The following is a 20,053-nucleotide window of genomic DNA, read 5'->3' as shown; positions in this document are numbered from 1 at the left end:
GTCCGTTCCGGTCAAGTCTGTCTGATCCGACTGGGCACTAACGCTATGTATGGGCTCTGCCTTTTTCTTATTGAGAGTGCCTGTCTGTTGGGCTCTCTGTGGCTTTTTAGGGGCCTTGCATTCTTTGGCAAAATGTCCCAATTGTCCGCAATTGTAGCATTCTTGCGGTTTTGCTGGGGGGCTGATCTTTCCCTCGTTTACCCAGGCAGGTTGTGAAGAGTGGTTCTTACTGCCTGCACGTCTGCGGCGGGTTGCTTTTCCTCGGGGGTTCTAGCGGCGGGTTTATTGTGAGCCGACTGTTCCCAAACGCGGGACAATCTTTTGACCACCCACTTCTCATTATGAGCCTCCTCCGAGGGGTCATAATTACTACAGGCATTCTGTCCTGCTTCCATGGCATGGGAGATAAGGGTGCGGGTCCATTTGGCCATATAGTCTGTGGACAAATGGTCTACGTTTCCGAAAATGGCTTCAAAGTGAATCTACAAGCATCCTGCGAATGCTGTGGGGTGTTCCGACTTTTTCTGTCTGCACTTATTTAGGCCATCTACGGGGTCGCCCCGGTTATACCTGATTGCATCCAGGATCGCGGTATGCATTTCTGCAAGGGTGCCTCCTCCTACATTCTGTGGGTCGGGAAGGGCTGCTGCAACCGATGGGTCTAAGCTGAGGACCGTGAGCTTTACCTGCTCTTTTTCATCCAGGCCGTACATGGTCGTCTGGTGTTTGACGGTGGCAAAGAAATGGTGTGGGTCTGAAGCGGGGAGGAACGGTGTGATTTTAGCACACGCGTCCCGTAATTGGGTCACTGTGAGGGGGGTGGAATATAGGACCTCCGCCTCGTCTGCTGTGGCTGTGTGGTGGGTTGTTGCAGGGTTCATGGGAGCCTGAACTACCTGCTGTGGGGGGGGTGGGGGTGCTTTCCTCCTTTGGGGCTTTCCCTGCGCACATGTTCTCTGCACTGTCTCCTGCAATTCTTCCCAATCAGGGCCGTCTTCCTGTTCTAAACTTTCCCCAAAGGTTTCGTGGAATACCTTTTGGACAGAAAGCATTGATTGCAGGTCTGCAATTTGCTTTCTGCACTTCGCGTGATCTAAGGTACTCTGCCTTTGTTCCGTGGTTGCAGCGTGGAGCGCTCTCAAGGCTGCCTTGAGATCACTACATTGCTTCTGTGGTGTCTCCACCTGCTTCTCCGTCTCTTTCTTAACCAGGACTGCACGCTGCGTGTCCTGATAAGCCTTCTCATACTGGGATTGAAAACTGTTTAAATGCGCCAGACAAGACTGGTGACCCCGTTTGGCGTCAGCCACCTCTTCGTCCTTGGTTTCTAACTGTCTTTTCAATTCCAGGTTCTCTTTTTCCATCTCGCATACATCGATTTTACTCATACGACGTATGCCTTCTATTTCTTTTCGGAGTGTCCTGACGACCTCCTCTGTGCCTCGTAATTGTGCCATGCAGGACACAATTGCCATCGGCTTGCGCGCTTTCGCTAAGCTTTTCTTCTGAATTTCACTCATGTTCTCCCACCAAGTATGCCCTATACTCCCGGGACCTGAGTCGTCGTTATTACAGAAACCGCTCCACATGGGCCATCCTTTGCCCTGTAGAAATTTACGAATTTCCACTTCCCAAATGGGACACTGTCCCACATTAATGCTGCTGATCGGTGCGACCACAAATTCTTCGGGGTTCATGAGGCATTGCATTACCTGCATGGCCATCTCTCTTATCTGCTTGCTAAGTTCAAAATTGGAACAGGGGGCTAAGGTGGTGTCGTAGATGCGGGTACGGCTTGCGCTAATTTCCGAAAATACCGACTTCCGACAGTTTTGACGCAACAAAACCTATCAGTTTTACCTTATAACCCTGTTAGTTATGCATGCATACACACACTTCCGAATTGTGAATTATTAACCAGAACCGCTTCAACACTTGTGGGTTTTTTTTTTGTTTTTGTTTCCAATTGGATTCTATTCAAATTTCTGGTGTTCTCCCGGAGTGGTTTTCCACTTCTATGTCGGGTCCCGGGGGAGTCGCCAATTATGTTGCTCTTATTAGCCTTAGTTCTATTAGCTCTGATTATGTCACATTTGCTCACGAGTCGCCAGGTATCTTTCTGATACCGCCACGTGGTTCAAGCTCGAGTTATGATTAATAAGTCAGCACACCACTTAGTAAGAGTTAAATCAACGGTCATTTATTATGTACAGCAATAAATACTTACACAATAATCCTACTTTCTATATCACTACCTACCACTACTGGCCAATACTTAACTTTTGGGGATGGCCCACCAGGTCAGGGAAACGAATGGTTTATCGAATTGGATCTGGCCTGCGGGATTCAAAAGGCTGATACGGGTCGATGGCTAGGAGTCTCAATCGGGTAACGATCGCTGGAGTCAAACTTACAGTTTCTGGTTGATGTTCTTGTGAAGGTTGCGAACAGGAGAAGAAGGGAGAGAGAGAGATCTGAACTTGGCCCCTCACTTTATAGGGCCCAGGGGCTTCCCGCCTCTCGGGGCGGCCCTTGACCCTGAGTCCCAAGTGATTGGACTTGTTCCCAATCACTGGGTTCGATATGCTCCAATAATGGGGCGATTCCTCGATCGGGGGGTGGTCGTTCACCTGTCTTTGTTTCGGCCACTGCAGGCGCCGACAGGTCTGGCCCGGCATTCAATTGCTAATATGTTGCAATTGTTCCCAGGGATAGCCGATTAAACTGTAGATGTCTGGGTTGATGGGCTGCTAATAGTCGCAGGTATCGACCTGGGCCGACTTCCCCAGAGCCGAATACGCTATTCTGTCTGCAGCTGTCCGTTTGTGTCCTGTTGGCTGCTTTTACCATCAGCCTTTTCGGTGAGCCATTTTATATCGGGTTTTGGCCAAATTAATCGGGAATCAGCCATTTTAGGTGGCTACACCTTGCAGATGGATGAACGGGCCGGACAGCGCTGTCGGGGGTGCTTGGCTTGCCCGCTAAAATAGCAGCGGGGCCCCCCAGGGTTGCCAGGCCATCTCGCAGCACAAGCTTGTGGGGGGATGGGAGATGCCTCGGGGTCGGCCGCGGGGGGGGTTCCACGCTGCCCAGGGGGCTGCCGCACGATCGGGGACGTAAACGCGAGTGTTTCGGGAGGCCACATCCAGGGAGCCGGCAAGGGCCCGTGCCTCCTTGAGACCGAGTGTCTCTTTCTCCAGTAATTGCTGGCGGATTTGGGAGGACAGCATACCTGCAACGAAAGCATCCCGAATCAAAAGTTCTGTGTGGTCGTTTGCTGAAACTTGCGGGCAGCTGCAGTTTCTCCCCAATACCAGGAGCGCACTGTAGAATTCTTCCAGTGATTCCCAGGTATTTGTCACCTCGTCACTAGCAGATGTCGGGTGTAGACCTGGTTTACAGGGCGAATATAATGTCCTATCAGCAGCTCCATTGCGGCATCAAAATCGTCCGCGTCCTCGATGAGGGTGTAGATTTCTGGGCTCACCCTCGAGTGCAGAATTTGATGTTTCTATTCTGCTGTGGGTGTGTTTTCGGCCGTCCCGAGATATCCGTTGAAGCACGCCAGCCAGTGCTTGAAGGTTGCCGCTGAGTTTGCCGCGTGGGGGCTGAGTTGCAGACACTCCGGCTTGATTCGGAGCTCCATTCTTTAAAAACTTGCGTATTAAATTGATGCACGATCAATAACTCCAGAAGCGAGGTTGGAGACAATTGAAGGCTTAAATACGCTAGATATTTCCCCCAGCAGCGCAGGTACAGAAGAAAGCTGCTGGGGTGGCATGGGCTCTTATACCCCGCCTTGCAGGGCGGAGCTAACATACAGGCTTAATCAATGGGAACAAGTACATTCTCCACCAATGGTATTCCGGCATTACCAGGTACCGTAATCCTTCTAACACAGACTACCACACCATCTACAAGATGCACTGCAGGAACTCACCAAGGTTCCTGGGACAGCACCTTCCAAACGCACGACCACTACCACCTAGAAGGTCAAGAGCAGCAGATACCTGGGAACCCCACCACCTGGAGGTTCCCCTCCAAGCCACTTACCATCCTGACTTGCAAATATACCGCCGTTCGTTCACTGTCACTGGGGCAAAGTCCTGGATCTCCCTCCCTGACAGCACAGTTGATATACCTACACCTCAGGGACTGCAGCGGTTCAAGTAGGCAACTCGCAACCTCCTTCTGAAGGGCAATTGGGGATGGGTAATAAATGCTGGTCTAGCCAGAGACGCCCACATCCTGTAAATGAATTTAGATTGAAAAAAATAATTGGTAAAAGCTGCTCTTGAGAAAGAATCAAAATCAACTTTGCTAATCCAATACTTTCAAAAATTGTTGATTTAAAAATGCTTAGGACGATGTCATCGTAAAAGATAAAACGTGCCTTTACGCAGAGTTAGGCAATAAATAAAATATTAATCGTGTTGTGCGCCAACATTGTAAATAACATATTTTAATTATGTTTTGAATCATTTACAGTTCTGGCCCTAATTTCAATATCTATATATTTAAATATATATTCGGGAAAAGTGATTAGAATTCCATTTGGTGTTAATTATGGTTAATAAAAGTTTAAAATGTATAAACAAAAATCACTGATGATAATTTGTGGTAAATTTGGTCAAATGTTTTTACAGCATTAACCAAATTCACAGTCGATTTGATTGCGATTGGTGTTCAGAGTTATGTATTTCTTGTATTTCATTTATATAGTTATTTACATTAATGCATGCAGCACTTTTTTTTAATGAAGACCTATTTCATATTGAATGATTTCAGAAAAAGGTCTGCGATATTTATCCAGGCATGTTTCCCATGGATAAACTCTTTCTGTTGTTACAATGGTCTGTGGAGACGTGAGGTCTTGTACAAAATGAAGCTGTTATTATTCTGTGGAGGCTGACGTACTGATTTTCTTTGCACTACCTTTCAGGGATCATCAGAACAGCTTTACCCAACATGGACAGAGAAGCAAAGGAGCAATATTCTGTCGTCATTCAAGCCAAAGATATGGCTGGACAGATAGGAGGGCTGTCGGGTTCGACAACTATTAATATAACCCTAACTGATGCCAACGACAATCCTCCCAGGTTCCCACAAAGTAAGTACCGATTTTAGTCAATATTCTGCATATTGTAAAATGGCAGTATACCTCGCCAGAGGTTTGTACCATATTGTAAGGGTATTGTAGGTTATTTAGGTCATTGCTTTATGCTGCAGTCTCTGATTTCCTGATTCATGGGCGGAATTTCTTCTAAAATATGCAGAGCCATAGAGGCCAGAACAAGCTGCATTGAAAAAGCGGGCACCAATGGTATTTGACTGATTGAAAAACAATTAGAACCCGCCCCACCAGCAATGTAATTTGTTAAAGATCGGGGCTTCATTATTAAAATTAACAAAAATTAAAAATAGAACACTCCCCCCCCCCCAAAATCCATGCAACCCCCAACCCTAATGCATCATCCCCCCACGCAACCATCCACCCATACAACAAACCCCCTCCCCCCATTGCACCCTTCCCAAAGAACACCCTCCACACACGGCACCCCCCTCTCGGGCACTGACACCGGCACCGACCCTGGCACTTCTACCTGGATGGCTCAGGCTGTGCAAGGGGGCAGTGCCCAGGCACGACCCTCTCCCAGAGCGATGCACTCACCTGAGCTCCACTGGCCTGTTGAGCTTGCCCGGCAAGATGGGTATGGAGGGATATGGGCCAAATGCGGGCAATTGGGACTAGCTTAGTGGTAGAAACTGGGTGGCATGGACAAGTTGGGCCGAAGGGCCTGTTTCCATGCTGTAAACCTCTACGACTCAAGGTGCTTAGTCCTACTTTGGTGGTCTTACTTCGGTGGTCGGTAAGTTAATGGAAAAGATCTTGAAGGATAGGATTTATGACCATTTGGAAAGATGCAGCTTAATCCGGGATAGTCAACACGGATTCGTGAAGGGTAGGTTTTGCCTTACAAATTTGATTGAATTTTTTGAGGAGGTAACTAAGTGTGTAAATAAAGGTAGAGCAGTTGATGTCGTATACATGGATTTTAGTAAGGCGTTTGATAAGGTGCCCCATGGTCGGCTCATGAAGAAAGTAAGGAGATGTGGGATAGAGGGAAATTTGGCCAATTGGATAAGTGATTGGCTATCACACAGAAGACAGAGGGTGGTGGTGGATGGAAAATTTTCAGACTGGAGACCAGTTACCAGCAGTGTACCACAGGGATCAGTGCTGGGTCCTCTGTTATTTGTGATTTTTATCAATGACTTGGAGGAGGGGGCTGAAGAGTGGGTCAGTAAATTTGCTGATGACACCAAGATTGGTGGAGTAGTGGATGAGGTGGAGGGCTGTTGTAGGCTGCAAAGAGACATTGATAGGATGCAGAGCTGGGCTGAAAAATGGTAGATGGAGTTTAACCCTGATAAGTGCGAGGTGATTCATTTTGGTAGAAAAAATTTGAATGCGGATTACAGGGTCAACAGCAGGGTTCTGAGGAATGTGGGGAACAGAGAGATCTTGGGGTTCATGTCCACAGATCTCTGAAGGTTGGCACTCAAATGGATAGAGCCGTGAAGAAGGCCTATAGCGTGTTAGCATTTATTAACAGGGGGCTTGAGTTTAAGAGCCGTGAGGTTATGCTGCAACTGTACATGACCCTGGTGAGACCACATTTGGAGTATTGTGTGCAGTTCTGGTCACCTCACTATAGGAAGGATGTGGAAGCATTGGAAAGGGTGCAAAGGAGATTTACCAGGATGCTGCCTGGTTTGGAGGATAGGTCTTATGAGGAAAGGTTGAGGGAGCTAGGGCTTTTCTCTTTGAAGCGGAAGAGGATGAGAGGCGACTTAATAGAGGTTTATAAGATGATGAGGGGGATAGATAGAGTGGATGTTCAGAGACCAGGATGAAGCTGTTTCAAGGGGGCATAACTATAAGAGTCAGGGTGGGAGATATAGGAGGGATGTCCGAGGTAGGGTCTTCACTCAGAGAGTGGTTAGGGTGGGGAATGGACTGCCTGCTGTGATAGTGGAGTCGGACACTTTAGGAACTTTCAAGCGGTTATTGGATAGGCACATGGAGCACACCAGAATGACAGGGAGTGTGAAAGCTTGGTCTTGGTTCGGACAAGGCTTGGCACAACATCGAGGGCCGAAGGGCCTGTTCTGTGCTGTACTGTTCTATGTTCTATGTGCTCGCTGTGGGAGAACTGTCACAATTCACACCGACGTAAATGGAATATGTAATAAATCAGATGCTAATTTATTCTAATGGCAGCCCAATGTTGAATGTTGGGATTGCTGTTATGTGACTGGCGTGGGAGGGCACAGAGGCATTTGACCTCTTTGCGCTGGAGTGTGATGCAATTTTGGCCTCTCGCGGGATTTCCCACTCTCGCAGCCGATCCTGCCGAAGAAAACGGCAGCACTTTTCTGCACCTTGGTCTTGATGGGCAATTGCATCATCAGCTGGGGCTCTTTTCTGGGAGTCACTTCGAAAAGCTAATCCCTGTCGCAGTGTAAAGAGCTCTGGTTTCTCACCCGCACAAAACCATTTCATCCACATTGGTCTATTTGGCCAAATTATTGTTGCAAATTGAAATTTTCCAGCATGGACTGAGGGTGAAGGAGACCCCCCTTCAAATAACCACTCGGTGCTGTGTGAATTGTGTGAACTTTTGATGAAAGTGGAATATGTTCAAGGTGATCAGAGCCTTGCTGATCCAACAATATCCTTCCCTGCGCACTTTTCACATTGAAATCCAACAACAACAACGTGAATTGATAGAGCACCATTAACAGAGAAAAAAACATTCCAAGATACTCGACAGGAGCATTAAAAACATAAAATAATCAGCAGGTCGTACACACATTTAACATCACATGGTGAAACAGCGGCAAGAAGAAGCTGCTTTAGTCCCAGCAGGTAGCTACGAGGAAGTTTGACAACCCTGTAACATTAATCTTTGATCCACACCACTTCTCAATGCAACTCCCTGCTGGGAGTGTGAGAATGAAGAATTTGCCATTAAATGTTTTGAAAAAAGTCACTTGTAATTTCTACCTCAGAAACAAAACATCTAGCTGCATAATATATTTATACGCATTTGTATTCCTATTTCCATTGCCACCTTGCAGAATCTAGACTATTTATTCCAGTTTTTCTGTGAAATAATATTAATTGCCTACCCTCTCAAATTGCCCCCTTTGCCCAGGTAGACTGTGAGAGTCGTGCACAGTTATCACCTGAATTAAGGGCAGAATTCTGCGTCGAGGACCTTTGTTCTCCACTGATACTGTTATGGGCCAAGGTTTAGAAAACTCCAAAGTGTATCATGAAGTTCACCTGACCTACTGAATGTGGCTGCGATGAGCAGAAGAGCGTGCCTTTCAGGTGTTATTCAACACAGTTTTTAGGCGCTTTTAATCAAAAAAGCAAACTTTTAAAAAAAAAATTTAGAGTACCCAATTATTTTTTTCCAATTAAGGGGCAATTTAGCGTGGCCAATCCACCTACCCTGCACATCTTTGGGTTGTGGGGGAGAAGCCCACGCAAACACGGGGATAATGTGCAAACTCCACATGGACAGTGACCCAGAGCCGGGATTGAACCTGGGTCCTCGGCGCCGTGAGGCAGCAGTGCTAACCACTGCACCACCGTGCTGCCCAAAAAGTAAACTTTATTCGACAAACTTAGTTAACATTTGTATAAACACACACAGCAAGAATTATTATCAACTACAAACATAAATACCCCACACAGCTACAGTAATCTATATATAACCCTTAATGAATCCCCCCTTAACTGTTCCAATTTAATAACAAGATCCAAATAAAAAACAGAACCTCCTTTTCAAAGGCGCGGCCCAACACACGACACTCTTACTAGTATAAGGCTTGTCATTGATACTCTGTCCCCCTTTTCAAACAGCAGGTTTGAATTCCTCCAGAAAGCAATTATCGCTTTTAAGTTACCAAGCAGTCTGGAAACGGCTTTTAAAATGAAGATAGAGAGACACTTCTTTCAACCTGTGCAGTACAAACCCAGTCCAAACTTAAAGCGAAAGTAAAACTCAAAAGCAAAAGTAAACTCACAGCGCCACAGCCCATCACTGAGGCCATGTGATAAGACAAAATCATTTCTTAAAGGACACTCATGTGATATTAGTATCTGAACTTTTCCACATTGCTGAGCTGAAATTTATACTGCAGTTGGCGTCCCTGGTGTCAGGCGTCAGCCCACCCCCACTTGGCCATTTAACAGCCGTCAGGTGAGGGGGTTTCACTTCCACGAACTCTGGCTGGTCAGATGGCTGGCAACTCTCTTGCCCTGGCAGTGCCACCAGGAGCTGTGGCCACTGCTGGAACTGCAGCTAGTCCCAGAGGGAAGCCTTCCTGAATGAGTCCAGACTGAGTTGAGTCTAGGGTCTTGCTGGGGCAAGGCTGATAGGACCCAGAGAGATCGGGATGAGAGAGGTGGGGGGGCCAATGTGGACAGTACGGAGGATGGGGGAAATGTGGGAGAGGGTGAATATCTTGGGTGGGGTCCTCCAATGGCCACAAGGGGCCCATAACTGAGACACCCTGACCCCTTGCCTGCCACCTGCCTGCCCAATGAACCTTTGTGCTGGCTACTTAATGCCTGCCTCCTCAGCAGCAGGTGCAATTTCATGCGGGTGAGTAAGCACCAGAGTCAACCTCTTACCATGGTGCATAATTCACCCCTTCCCCACCTCCTTCACCTGCTATCTCACTCCCAGGGGGCTATACAATTCAGCTTACTGACTACACTAATCCCCTTTTCAACTTTGGACTTCAGATTGTGACAATTAAACACGTCAGGCACAACCTATCAACAGTGCCCGACTCGGGGTGTGGCAAGACCAGTAAATCTAATGACAGGGCTCTCTCGAGATTTACCAGCCTCATCACACCTCCCGAGATCTAACAAGATCCCATGAGGTGCCCCGATTTGGATCCTACCTATTGAGGTTGGGACCCAGATTTGCATATTCAAGTGAGCAGAGAGTCTCACTTGACTATGTCCGCGCCGGACGTACCCAGCGCCCGGGATTGAACGGCCTCGCCTCAGAGACCCCGGCCGGCTGCCATTTATCATTGGCTTCCACAGATGTGGACGAGACGTCCGGCACTTGGGGGTGGCGTGTCTTCCTGGCAAAAGGGAGCCCTTGGATGATTCGGCTCTGGGCAGGGTGGAGCCCTGGCACCCCAATGTCATTGCCAGCCTAGCTCCCTGGCAATGCCACCCAGGTGCCACACTGGCAGTGCCAGAATGCCCAGGTGGAACTGCCAGGGTGGCTTGGACACTGCCAGAGTGCCAGGCTAGCAGTACCAAGGTACCCAAGTGGCATCATGCCTGTGCAAGGTGTCGGGCCCGAGAGTACCCTGCCCTTATTGAGGTGGGGTGCGAACGCTTGATGACCCCCTTATTGGTGAGTTGGGGTTTTGGGAGGGTCCAGAGGCCGAGGTGGGGGTCTAGAGATCTGGACGGCAGGTAAAAATGGCGCCCTGATCACTTCCTGCATGGCGAGGGGAGTTTGATCGTGCAGGAAACGGGCCTTGGCGGAGCAGTCCTCGATCATGCCCCTAAATTAAGCAGAGTTCCATTTAGCTGTGGGATTGTTGTCAGTGCTGACAGCACCGGGAAACACCCGGCTAATCTCGCCCGACACAGGATTCTGCTTCATTTCCCACGCTCTCATTTCCACACAAAATCTTGCACGTTTCACTTGCTCTTTGTACTCTGTACTCGCTGTTTTGATCTCAGCTCCCATATTGTGGATTTACCGCTCCTTGTTAATCTCTCTTTGCTCTTTGACCACACTTGTCTTTATTGGTTTAACTTACACAGTGCATTTACTCACAGGTTGCTTTTTGTTTTACAATGCTTCTCTCTTGTGACCCTCTTTAAAACATTTATTTTCGCTCGACAGGGAAGTAATTGTTTACCTTCCTCCGTGTGAAGGTTCAGTGATTTCTGGGCTGACACCTGACTCTTGTGTCATACCATCAAACCACCATCCCATCTGTCAATATAGTTATCTGAACCCACAGCCCTGATTGACACTGCAGACTCCTTCTGACAACCTTCCTCCAATATAAAGAGAAGTTTCTGTCACTGCTGTACATTGTCAATTCTTTTCATAAAATGTTTTGTTATATTCGTTGGACTGAGCAATGCTTCCCACTCGATTGCAAGAAGAAACCTCTTAGAAAGTGTTTCTAAACTGCAACATTTCAAAGTTAACATCCAGTTTTGGGGTCAAACAATAAATCAATTCAACTAAAAGCAAAATACTGAAGATGCTGGAAGTCGGAAATAAGAACAGAAAATGCTGTACATTCCCAGCAGGTCTGTGATTCGCTCCAGGATCAGGGTAGAGGTTAGTGTAGCGGTAATGTCGCCCAGGTTATTGCTCTGGGGACATGAGTTCAAATCCTACCAATTACTGGAGAGAATTCATCGAGACAGAATCTACTCCCATTTGGAAGCAACTGGACGTATTAGTGAGAGGCAGCACGATTTTGTGAAGGGGAGGTCGTGTCTCACTAACTTGATAGAGTTTTTCGAGGAGGTCACAAAGATGATTGATGCAGGTAGGGCAGTGGATGTTGTCTATATGGACTTCAGTAAGGCCTTTGACAAGGTCCCTCATGGTAGACTAGTACAAAAGGTGAGGTCACATGGGATCAGAGGTGAGCTGGCAAGATGGATACAGTACTGGCTAAGGCAGAGAGTAGCAATGGAAGGGTGCTTTTCTGATTGGAGGGCTGTGACTAGCGGTGTTCCGTGGGGATCAGTGCTGGGACCTTTGCTGTCTGTCGTATATATAAATGATTTGGAGGAAAATGTAATTGGTTTGATGAGGAAGTTTGCAGACGACACAAAGTTTGGTGGAATTGCAGGTAACGATGAGGACTGTCAGAGGATACAGCAGGATTTAGATCAGTTGGATACTTGGCCGGAGAGATGGCAGATGGAGTTTAATCCGGACAAATGTGAGGTAATGCATTTTGGAAGGTCTAATACAAGTAGGGAATATACAGTGAATGGTAGAACCCTCAAGAGTATTGAATGTCAGAGAGATCTAGGTGTACAGGTCCACAGGTCACTGAAAGGGGCAACACAGGTGGAGAAGGTAGTCAAGAAGGCATACGGCATGCTTGCCTTCATTGGCCGGGGCATTGAGTATAAAATTTGGCAAGTCATGTTGCAGCTGTGTAGAACCTTAGTTAGGCCACACTTGGAGTAAAGTGTTCAATTCTGATCGCCACACTACCAGAAGGATGTGGAGGCATTAGCGAGGGTGCAGAAGAGATTTACCAGGATGTTGCCTGGTATGGAGGGCATTAGCTATGAGGAGCAGTTGAATAAACTCGCTTTGTTCTCACTAGAACGACAGAGGTTGAGGAGCGACCTGATAGAGGTATACAAAATTATGAGTGTCATAGACAGAATGGATAATCAGAGACTTTTCCCCAGGGTAGAGGGGTCAATAGGTTTAAGGTGCGAGGGGCAAGGTTTAGAGGAGATGTACGAGGCAAGTGTTTTACACAGAGGGTAGTGGGTGCCTGGAACTCGCTGCCGAAGGAGGTGGTGGAAGCAGCGATGATAGTGACATTTAAGGGGCATCTTGACAAATACATGAATAGGATGGGAATAGAGGGATACGGACCCCAGAAGTGTAGAAGATTTTAGTTTAGTCGGGCAGCATGATTGGCGCAGGCTTGGAGGACCGAAGGGCCTGTTCCTGTGCTGCACGTTTCTTTGTTCTTGTGGTGATCCGCTGTAATTGGAGATGTAAGGTAGGACCTGCACTACAGGTTCGCCGGTAGCTCCTGCCGGCTGGCTCCGCCCACGGAGAACTGTATAAATATGCATGACCTCCAGTGCCCTGCCATTTCGCCAGCTGCAGCAGGAGGCCTCGCATCTGAATGTAATAAAGCCACAGTTGTCCCCAACTTTAGTCTTTGTGCAATTGATCGCGCATCAATTTATTACAGTCAGATTTTCCACAGAATGGATATCAGAATTAAGCCCGATCGCCTGCAGCTGGATCCGCACTCGCCCGACGCCAGGAAAGACTTTACTCACTGGCTCGCATGTTTCGAGGCTTACAGCAACGCGGCGGACCCCGGGTCAACGGAGGCTCAGAAGATAAACGTCCTGTACTCCAGACTGAGCTCCAGTGTGTTCCCGTTGATCCAAGACGCCACGAATTACACAAAAGCAATGGAACTCCTCAAAGAACACTACGCGCAGAAGGTGAACACACTCTTCGCCAGGCATGTACTCACCACCCACTCGCAACTACCTGGTGAGTCCATCGAAGGCTTCTGGCGGGCCCTAATTCCACTCGTCCGGGACTGTGACTGTCAGGCCGTCACGGCCGCCGAACACGCGAATCTCCTCATGCGCGATGCCTTCGTGACGGGGATTGCGTCGGACCTCATCCGAGAAAGATTACTGGAAGGGGCCACGCTCGAACTGGCGGAGATAAAAACCTTGGCGCTCTCCATGACGGTCGCATCCCGTAACGTACAATCGCACCTCTCCCGCCGCGCTGCCCACCCTTCTACCCCTTCCTACCCCTCCTGGACCCCGCCGACCTCCTCAGCCGGGGCCCTGCCTTCGCAATACGCCTGCGCCGCACGCCAATCCGCGCACCCCGGGGGTCCCCGCTGCTACTTCTGCGGTCAGCAGAAGCACCCCCGCCAACACTGCCCGGCCCGCACTGCAGTTTGTAAAGCCTGCAGTAAAAAGGGCCACTTCGCTGCTGTCTGCCAGGCCCGCGCAGTCGCTGTGATCGCGCCCGCTATCGCCCCCTCCCCCACGCCAGACGCACAATGGGAGCATCCATCTTCTCCTCCCAGGTCCATGTGTGACCAATGGGCGCCGCCATCTTGTCCAGACCCCACAATGTGCGCACCATGGGTGCCGCCATCTTGTTGCCCACAGGTCGTCGGACATCTCAACATCGGAACCGCACCAGCTCGCCACCCGAAGCGTCCGACGGCTACCCGCAACTCGCTTCGATGACGCTGGACCAATCTCGCCCGCACAACCTGGCCACCGCGCCGCCGACGGTTAAAATCAACGGCCACGCGACCTCGCCCCTGCTGGACTCCGGGAGCACCGAAAGCTTCGTTCACCCAGATACGGTAAGGCGCTGGTCCCTCGCGGTCCACCCGGCCAATCAAAGGATCTCCCTAGCCTCCGGATCCCACTCCGTCCCGATCCGAGGCTTTCGTACAGTCACCCTCACGGTCCAGGGCGTAGAATTTAGTAACTTCCCCCTCCATGTCCTTCCTAATCTCTGCGCTGCACTCCTGTTGGGCCTGGACTTCCAGTGCAACCTCCAGAGCCTCACCCTCAAATTCGACGGGCTCTTACCCCCCCTTATCATTAGCGGCCTCGCGACCCTCAAGGTCGATCCCCCCCTCCCTTTTTGCAAATCTAACTGCGGATTGCAAGCCCATTGCCACTAGGAGCAGATGGTACAGCACCCAGGACAAGACCTTTATCAGGTCCGAAGTCCAGCGGCTGCTTAAGGAGGGTATTATCGAGGCCAGCAACAGCCCCTGGAGAGCCCAAGTGGTAGTGGTTAAAACTGGGGAGAAACACAGGATGGTCGTGGACTACAGCCAGACCATCAATCGGTACACGCAGCTTGACGCGTACCCCCTCCCACGCATATCTGATATGGTCAATCAGATTGCGCAGTACCGGGTCTTCTCAATAATTGACCTGAAATCCGCCGACCACCAGCTCCCCGTCCGGAAGTCGGACCGGCCATACACTGCCTTCGAGGCGGACGGTCGCTTCTACCACTTCCTTAGGGTCCCTTTCGGTGTAACAAATGGGGTCTCGGTCTTCAAAAAAGAGATGGACCGAATGGTCGACCAGTACGGTTTGCGGGCCACCCTTCCGAACTTAGATAATGTCGGCATCTGCGGACATGACCAGCAGGACCACGATGCCAACCTCGATAAATTCCTCCGCACTGCCACCCTTCTCAACCTGACCTACAACAAAGAGAAGTGTGTGTTCAGCACGACCCGGTTAGCCATTCTCGGCTATATAGTCCAAAACGGACTTCTCGGGCCTGACCCTGACCGCATGCGCCCCCTCATGGAACTTCCCCTCCCCCACTGCCCCAAGGCCCTCAAACTCTGCCTGGGGTTCTTTTCCTACTACGCTCAGTGGGTCCCAAACTATGCGGACAAGGCCCTCCCACTTATTCAGTCCACCCAATTCCCCCTTGCGGCCGAGGCACAACGTGCTTTCGCCCGCATCAGAGCAGACATCGCCAAGGCCGGGATGCGCGCAGTGGACGAGTCACTGCCTTTCCAAGTAGAAAGCGACGCTTCAGACATCGCCCTTGCCGCCACTCTAAACCAGGCAGGCAGACCTGTGGCATTCTTTTCCCGCACCCTTCATGCCTCTGAAATTCGACACTGATCCATTGAAGCTGTGTGGCATTGGAGGCGTTACCTGGCCGGTAAGAGATTCACTCTCCTTCATGTTCAATAACACACAGCGGGGCAAGATCAAAAATGATAAAATCTTGCGGTGGAGAATCGAGCTCTCCACCTATAATTACGAGATCTTGTATCGCCCCGATAAACTCAGCGAGGCCCCAGAAACCCTCTCCCAAGGTACATGTGCCAGCGCACAACTGGACCAACTCTGGGCCCCACACGACAGCCTTTGTCACCCGGGGGTCACCCGATTGTACCATCTGGTCAAAGCTCGCAATCTGCCCGACTCCGTCGAGGAAGTAAGGACAGTCACCAGAGACTGCCAGGTCTGTGCGGAATGCAAGCCGCACTTCGACCGGCCAGACTGTGCGCGCCTGGTGAAGGCTTCCCACCCCTTTGAACACCTCAGCGTGGATTTCAAAGGGCCCCTCCCCTCCAACGACCGTAACACGTATATTCTCAGTGTGGTCGATGAGTACTCCAGATTCCCCTTCGCCATCCCATGCCCCGATATGACGTCTGCCACCGTCATCAAGGCCCTCAGCACCATTTTTGCTCTGTTCGGTTTCCCCGCCTACATCTACAGTGACAGGGGATCCTCATTCATGAGCGATGAGCTGCGTCAGTTCCTGGTCAGCAGGGATATAGCCCCCAGCAGGACGACCAGCTACAACCCCCGGGGGAACGGGCAAGTAGAACAGGAGAATGGGACGGTTTGGAGGGCCGTCAGCTGGCCCTACGGTCTAGGAACCTCCCAGCCTCTCGCTGGCAGGAGGTCCTCCCTGACGCTCTGCACTCCATCCGGTACTATTGTGCACCGCCACTAATAACACACCCCATGAACGTGTTTTTACCTTCCCCAGGAAGTCCACATCCGGTGTGTCGCTCCCGACTTGGCTCGCTGCTCCAGGACCGGTCCTTCTCCATAGGCACGTCCAACTCCACAAGGCGGACCCCTTGGTGGACAGGGTTCACCTGCTCCACACCAACCCTCACTATGCCGACGTTGAGTTCCCCGACGGCCACCAAGATACTGTCTCACTCAGGGACCTGGCACCGTCAGGTTCCACCCCAACACCCCCCCCCCCCCCCCACCAATGCGCACCCCCCCTCCACCACCTCCCACCGCGCTGCCAATATTGACCCCACCGCCCCGCCCTCCCCTTTTCCGCACAAGAGGACGAAGAAGACTTCTGCATGCTCCCGGAGTTCCCCGATGACTGGCAAGCATCACCACCGCCATCGGCGCCACCTCCACCACCACCAGCACCGACTTCGCCGCCACCGTTACGCCGCTCCCAATGAAGCACCAAAGCACCGGACCGGCTGAACCTTTGACGGACTCCGGACCGTCAACATGGACTTTTCTTTCCCTACCACTGTACATAATTGCACTAATTGTATATAGTTTCACGTCACCCCCGCCGGATTCAGTTTTAACAGGGGGTGAATGTGGTGATCCACTGTAATAGGAGATGTAAGGTAGGACCTGCACTATAGGTTCACCGGTAGCTCCTGCCGGCTGGCTCCGCCCACGGAGAACTGTATAAATATGCATGACCTCCAGTGCCCTGCCATTTCGCCAGCTGCAGGAGGAGGCCACGCATCTGACTGTAATAAAGCCACAGTTGTACCCAACTTTAGTCTTCATGCAATTGATCGTGCATCAGTTCTTTACAACAGAATTTAAGTTCAATTTGTAAACAGGAAATGTAACACTAGTCTCAGTCATGGTAACCAGGAAACTATCACTGATTGTTGTAAAAACCCATCTGGTTCACTAATGTCCCTTTAGGGAAGGAAATCTGCCGTCCTTACCTGGTCTGGCCTACATGTGACTCCAGACCCACAGCAATGTGCCTGACTCTTAACTGCCCCAACCCCCTGGCGGGAAAGTCACTCAGTTCAAGGGCAATTCGAGATGGGTAACAAATGCTGCCCCAGCAACGCCCACATCGGCAAAAAAGAATACGAGAAAAACAAAGTCAGGGGGCATCTGTAGCAAGAGAGAGAAAAGTCAACACTCCAGGTCTATTAGCTTTTCTATATACGTGAAATGATATCCCATCACCATCAAATCCAGACTCCATTTTCTTCCATCTCGGATTTGAACTTCTGTGATGGTTTTAACATTTCAGTTTCCTCGTTGTGCACCACTAAAGAAAGTGTCGAAATTCCATCACTGCTATCAGAATCGTAACAATGATTTGAGGACTGAAGGAGGCCATGCACCGTATTGTGACCATGTTGGTTCTCGGTCAGAGCGACTCAGCCTGACCCACTCCCTGGTTTTTCCCCAGCAGCCTTTCAAATCTTTATATTCAGATAATTTGTTAATTCAGGTAAGAACGCAAGAAATAGCAACAGGAAATGCCGAGAATTCTCCGCCATTCAACATAACCCTGCCTGATCATGGACCTCAACTCCACGTTCCCCATTTCCCATCATATCCCTCATCCCCGAGAAATTACATCCCTTTCTCACCCCAGCCTCAAATATATCCAATGATCGAGCATCCAAAACCCTCTGGGGTAGAGAATCACAGCTCTTTGAGTGAAGAGATTTCTCCTCATCTCCATTCAAAATGATCAGCGTCCTATCCTGAGTGCCTGAGTGTCTCCTCCATGTCCTGGAATCCCCAGCAGGCGAATCTTCCTCTTAGCTGCTCATGGTCGGGCTACCTTCTCATCGAGGGGACTAGCGAACCTTCACTGTACCGTCTCCAATGCAATTCTCTCATTCCTTCAATATGGAGACCAAAATAACAAACAAGGGCGGTATTTCCCCCCCCACCCCCCCCCCCCCCCGGCCGGGTGAGAGACTCGCCGGGGCCTCGCGCGAATTGCGCCACGCCGCCCCGACCCCCGTACACAATTCTTCCCCCCCCCTCCCCCCACCGAAACCAGCGCTGCGCGAATCGTGCCGGGCCGCTCGGAGAATCACCACAAACGGCGAGCGCCGATTCTCCGGCCCACATGGGCCGAGCGCACACGGCCTAGTCCCGTCGGCGCCGTCCACACCCGGTCGCTGCCGGCGGGTACTCGTCGTGAAGGCTTGGGGGGGCGGCCTGTGACAGGGGGGGGGGGGCATGTTTGTGTTGGGCGGCCTGGGGGAGGACGGCCACTGCGCATGCGCTAGTTGGCGCCGGCCCAACTGCGCCGGAGCGGGACCCACTCGCCGCCGGGTCTCTGATGCCGCGCTGAAGCCCCGCCCCCGTAAATCGCACATAACCCCTGCTAGCCCAACGGAGGGGGGAGATTAGGGGTCTGGCAACGGGCGCCAACACTCCGGTTTTTACTCCGGCGTCGGCACTTAGACTCCCGTTGGGAGAATCCCGCCCCAAATTCCTGGTGTGGTCCCACCAAATCCCTGTACATTCTTGAACTCAGTCCATTGCAATGAAGGCCAACATACCATTTGTTTTCTTAATTACTCGCTCTATTTGCATGCTAATGTTTTGTATTCTTTGCATGAGCACTCCCAAGTTTCTCTGAACATCAACCTTCATAAGTTTCTTGGCGTTTAAAATATATTCTGCTTTTCAATTCTTAAGACTAAAGTGAATAACCTCACATTACACTCCATCTTCCATCTTGTTATTCGCTCACTTAACCTGTCTATGGGCATGATCTAAGGAAAAAAAAACACATCGTCCCCCTTCTGGGCAGGATTAGTGGAGTTGTTCTGACGTTCTGTCACACCAACATCCTTAGCGAACGACACGCTTGGTTTTGGATCTCGGTGGGGACCGCATGCAGTCACAAAATGGTGCCCCAATTTTTTGACCCCCGACGTGACCCCCGGAACTACCCAATGACCCAACTCACCTGTTGGGGGTCCCGAGCCCTATCCGCACCCTGCCATATACGGGCAGGGCACCGCCGAGCCTTATCCCCGACCCGTGCAAAATGTTACCCGGGCAGCTTGGTACTGCCAGCCTGGCAACCTGCCCAGAAGCCAACCATCCGGGGGCCTCCGGTCCTCTGGGAGAGCCCCCCAAGTGCCGTTCGGCCTGGTCCCCATTTGAGGGGACCAGTGCTAAAAGGCGCCCGGCTGGCGTCTCCTCGGCGAGGGCGGTAGGTCCCGTGTGCCGGTTAGATCCGATGTTGGCCAAGTTATGGGAGCTGTTAAGCTCACTTAACGATGCAAGCCCACAATGGGCGGGATCTAGATCATTATGTCTTGCGTGATCTCATTCGATCTTGTGCGACGTAACAACTGCACGGAATCCCAGAAGAGGCCTTTTGCGGGATCTACCAGCCACGTCCTGTCCTGATTCCGGTGGGCCACAATCAATAAGAGACATCCTATACCTTTTTACAGCCTCTTTGTGTCCTCACAGCTTGCACTCTCATCTTGCCCCGTATCATCAGCAGAGTTAAGATACATTACTTTCTGTCTCTTTAGCTAAATCTTAACAGTGTAATGAGGCTGGAACACTGATCTTTGAAGTGCTCAGTACTAGTCACAGCCTGCCAATTTGAAAGTGCTCACTCATGCTTCCTGTCCATTAGTCAATCCTCCACACATGATAATATATAAT

The 20,053-nt window shown here is 50.4% G+C and overlaps 1 protein-coding gene across 1 annotated transcript in view; it reads left to right on the top strand.

Annotated features, from left to right (window-relative positions):
• The window catches only part of LOC140425634 (cadherin-18-like), a 479,986-nt gene that overhangs the window by 318,368 nt on the left and 141,565 nt on the right, over positions 1–20,053 (top strand). Inside the window, exon 4 of the mRNA XM_072510145.1 lies at positions 4,943–5,110. Coding sequence (XP_072366246.1) covers positions 4,943–5,110 — 168 coding nt within the window. The remainder of the gene's footprint in view (positions 1–4,942; positions 5,111–20,053) is intronic.

Source organism: Scyliorhinus torazame, chromosome 6 (genome assembly GCF_047496885.1).
Source record: "Scyliorhinus torazame isolate Kashiwa2021f chromosome 6, sScyTor2.1, whole genome shotgun sequence".
NCBI classification, from domain to species: domain Eukaryota; kingdom Metazoa; phylum Chordata; class Chondrichthyes; order Carcharhiniformes; family Scyliorhinidae; genus Scyliorhinus; species Scyliorhinus torazame.
The sequence above is the reverse complement of the archived record's forward strand: the minus strand, read 5'-3'. Positions and strand labels throughout refer to the sequence as shown.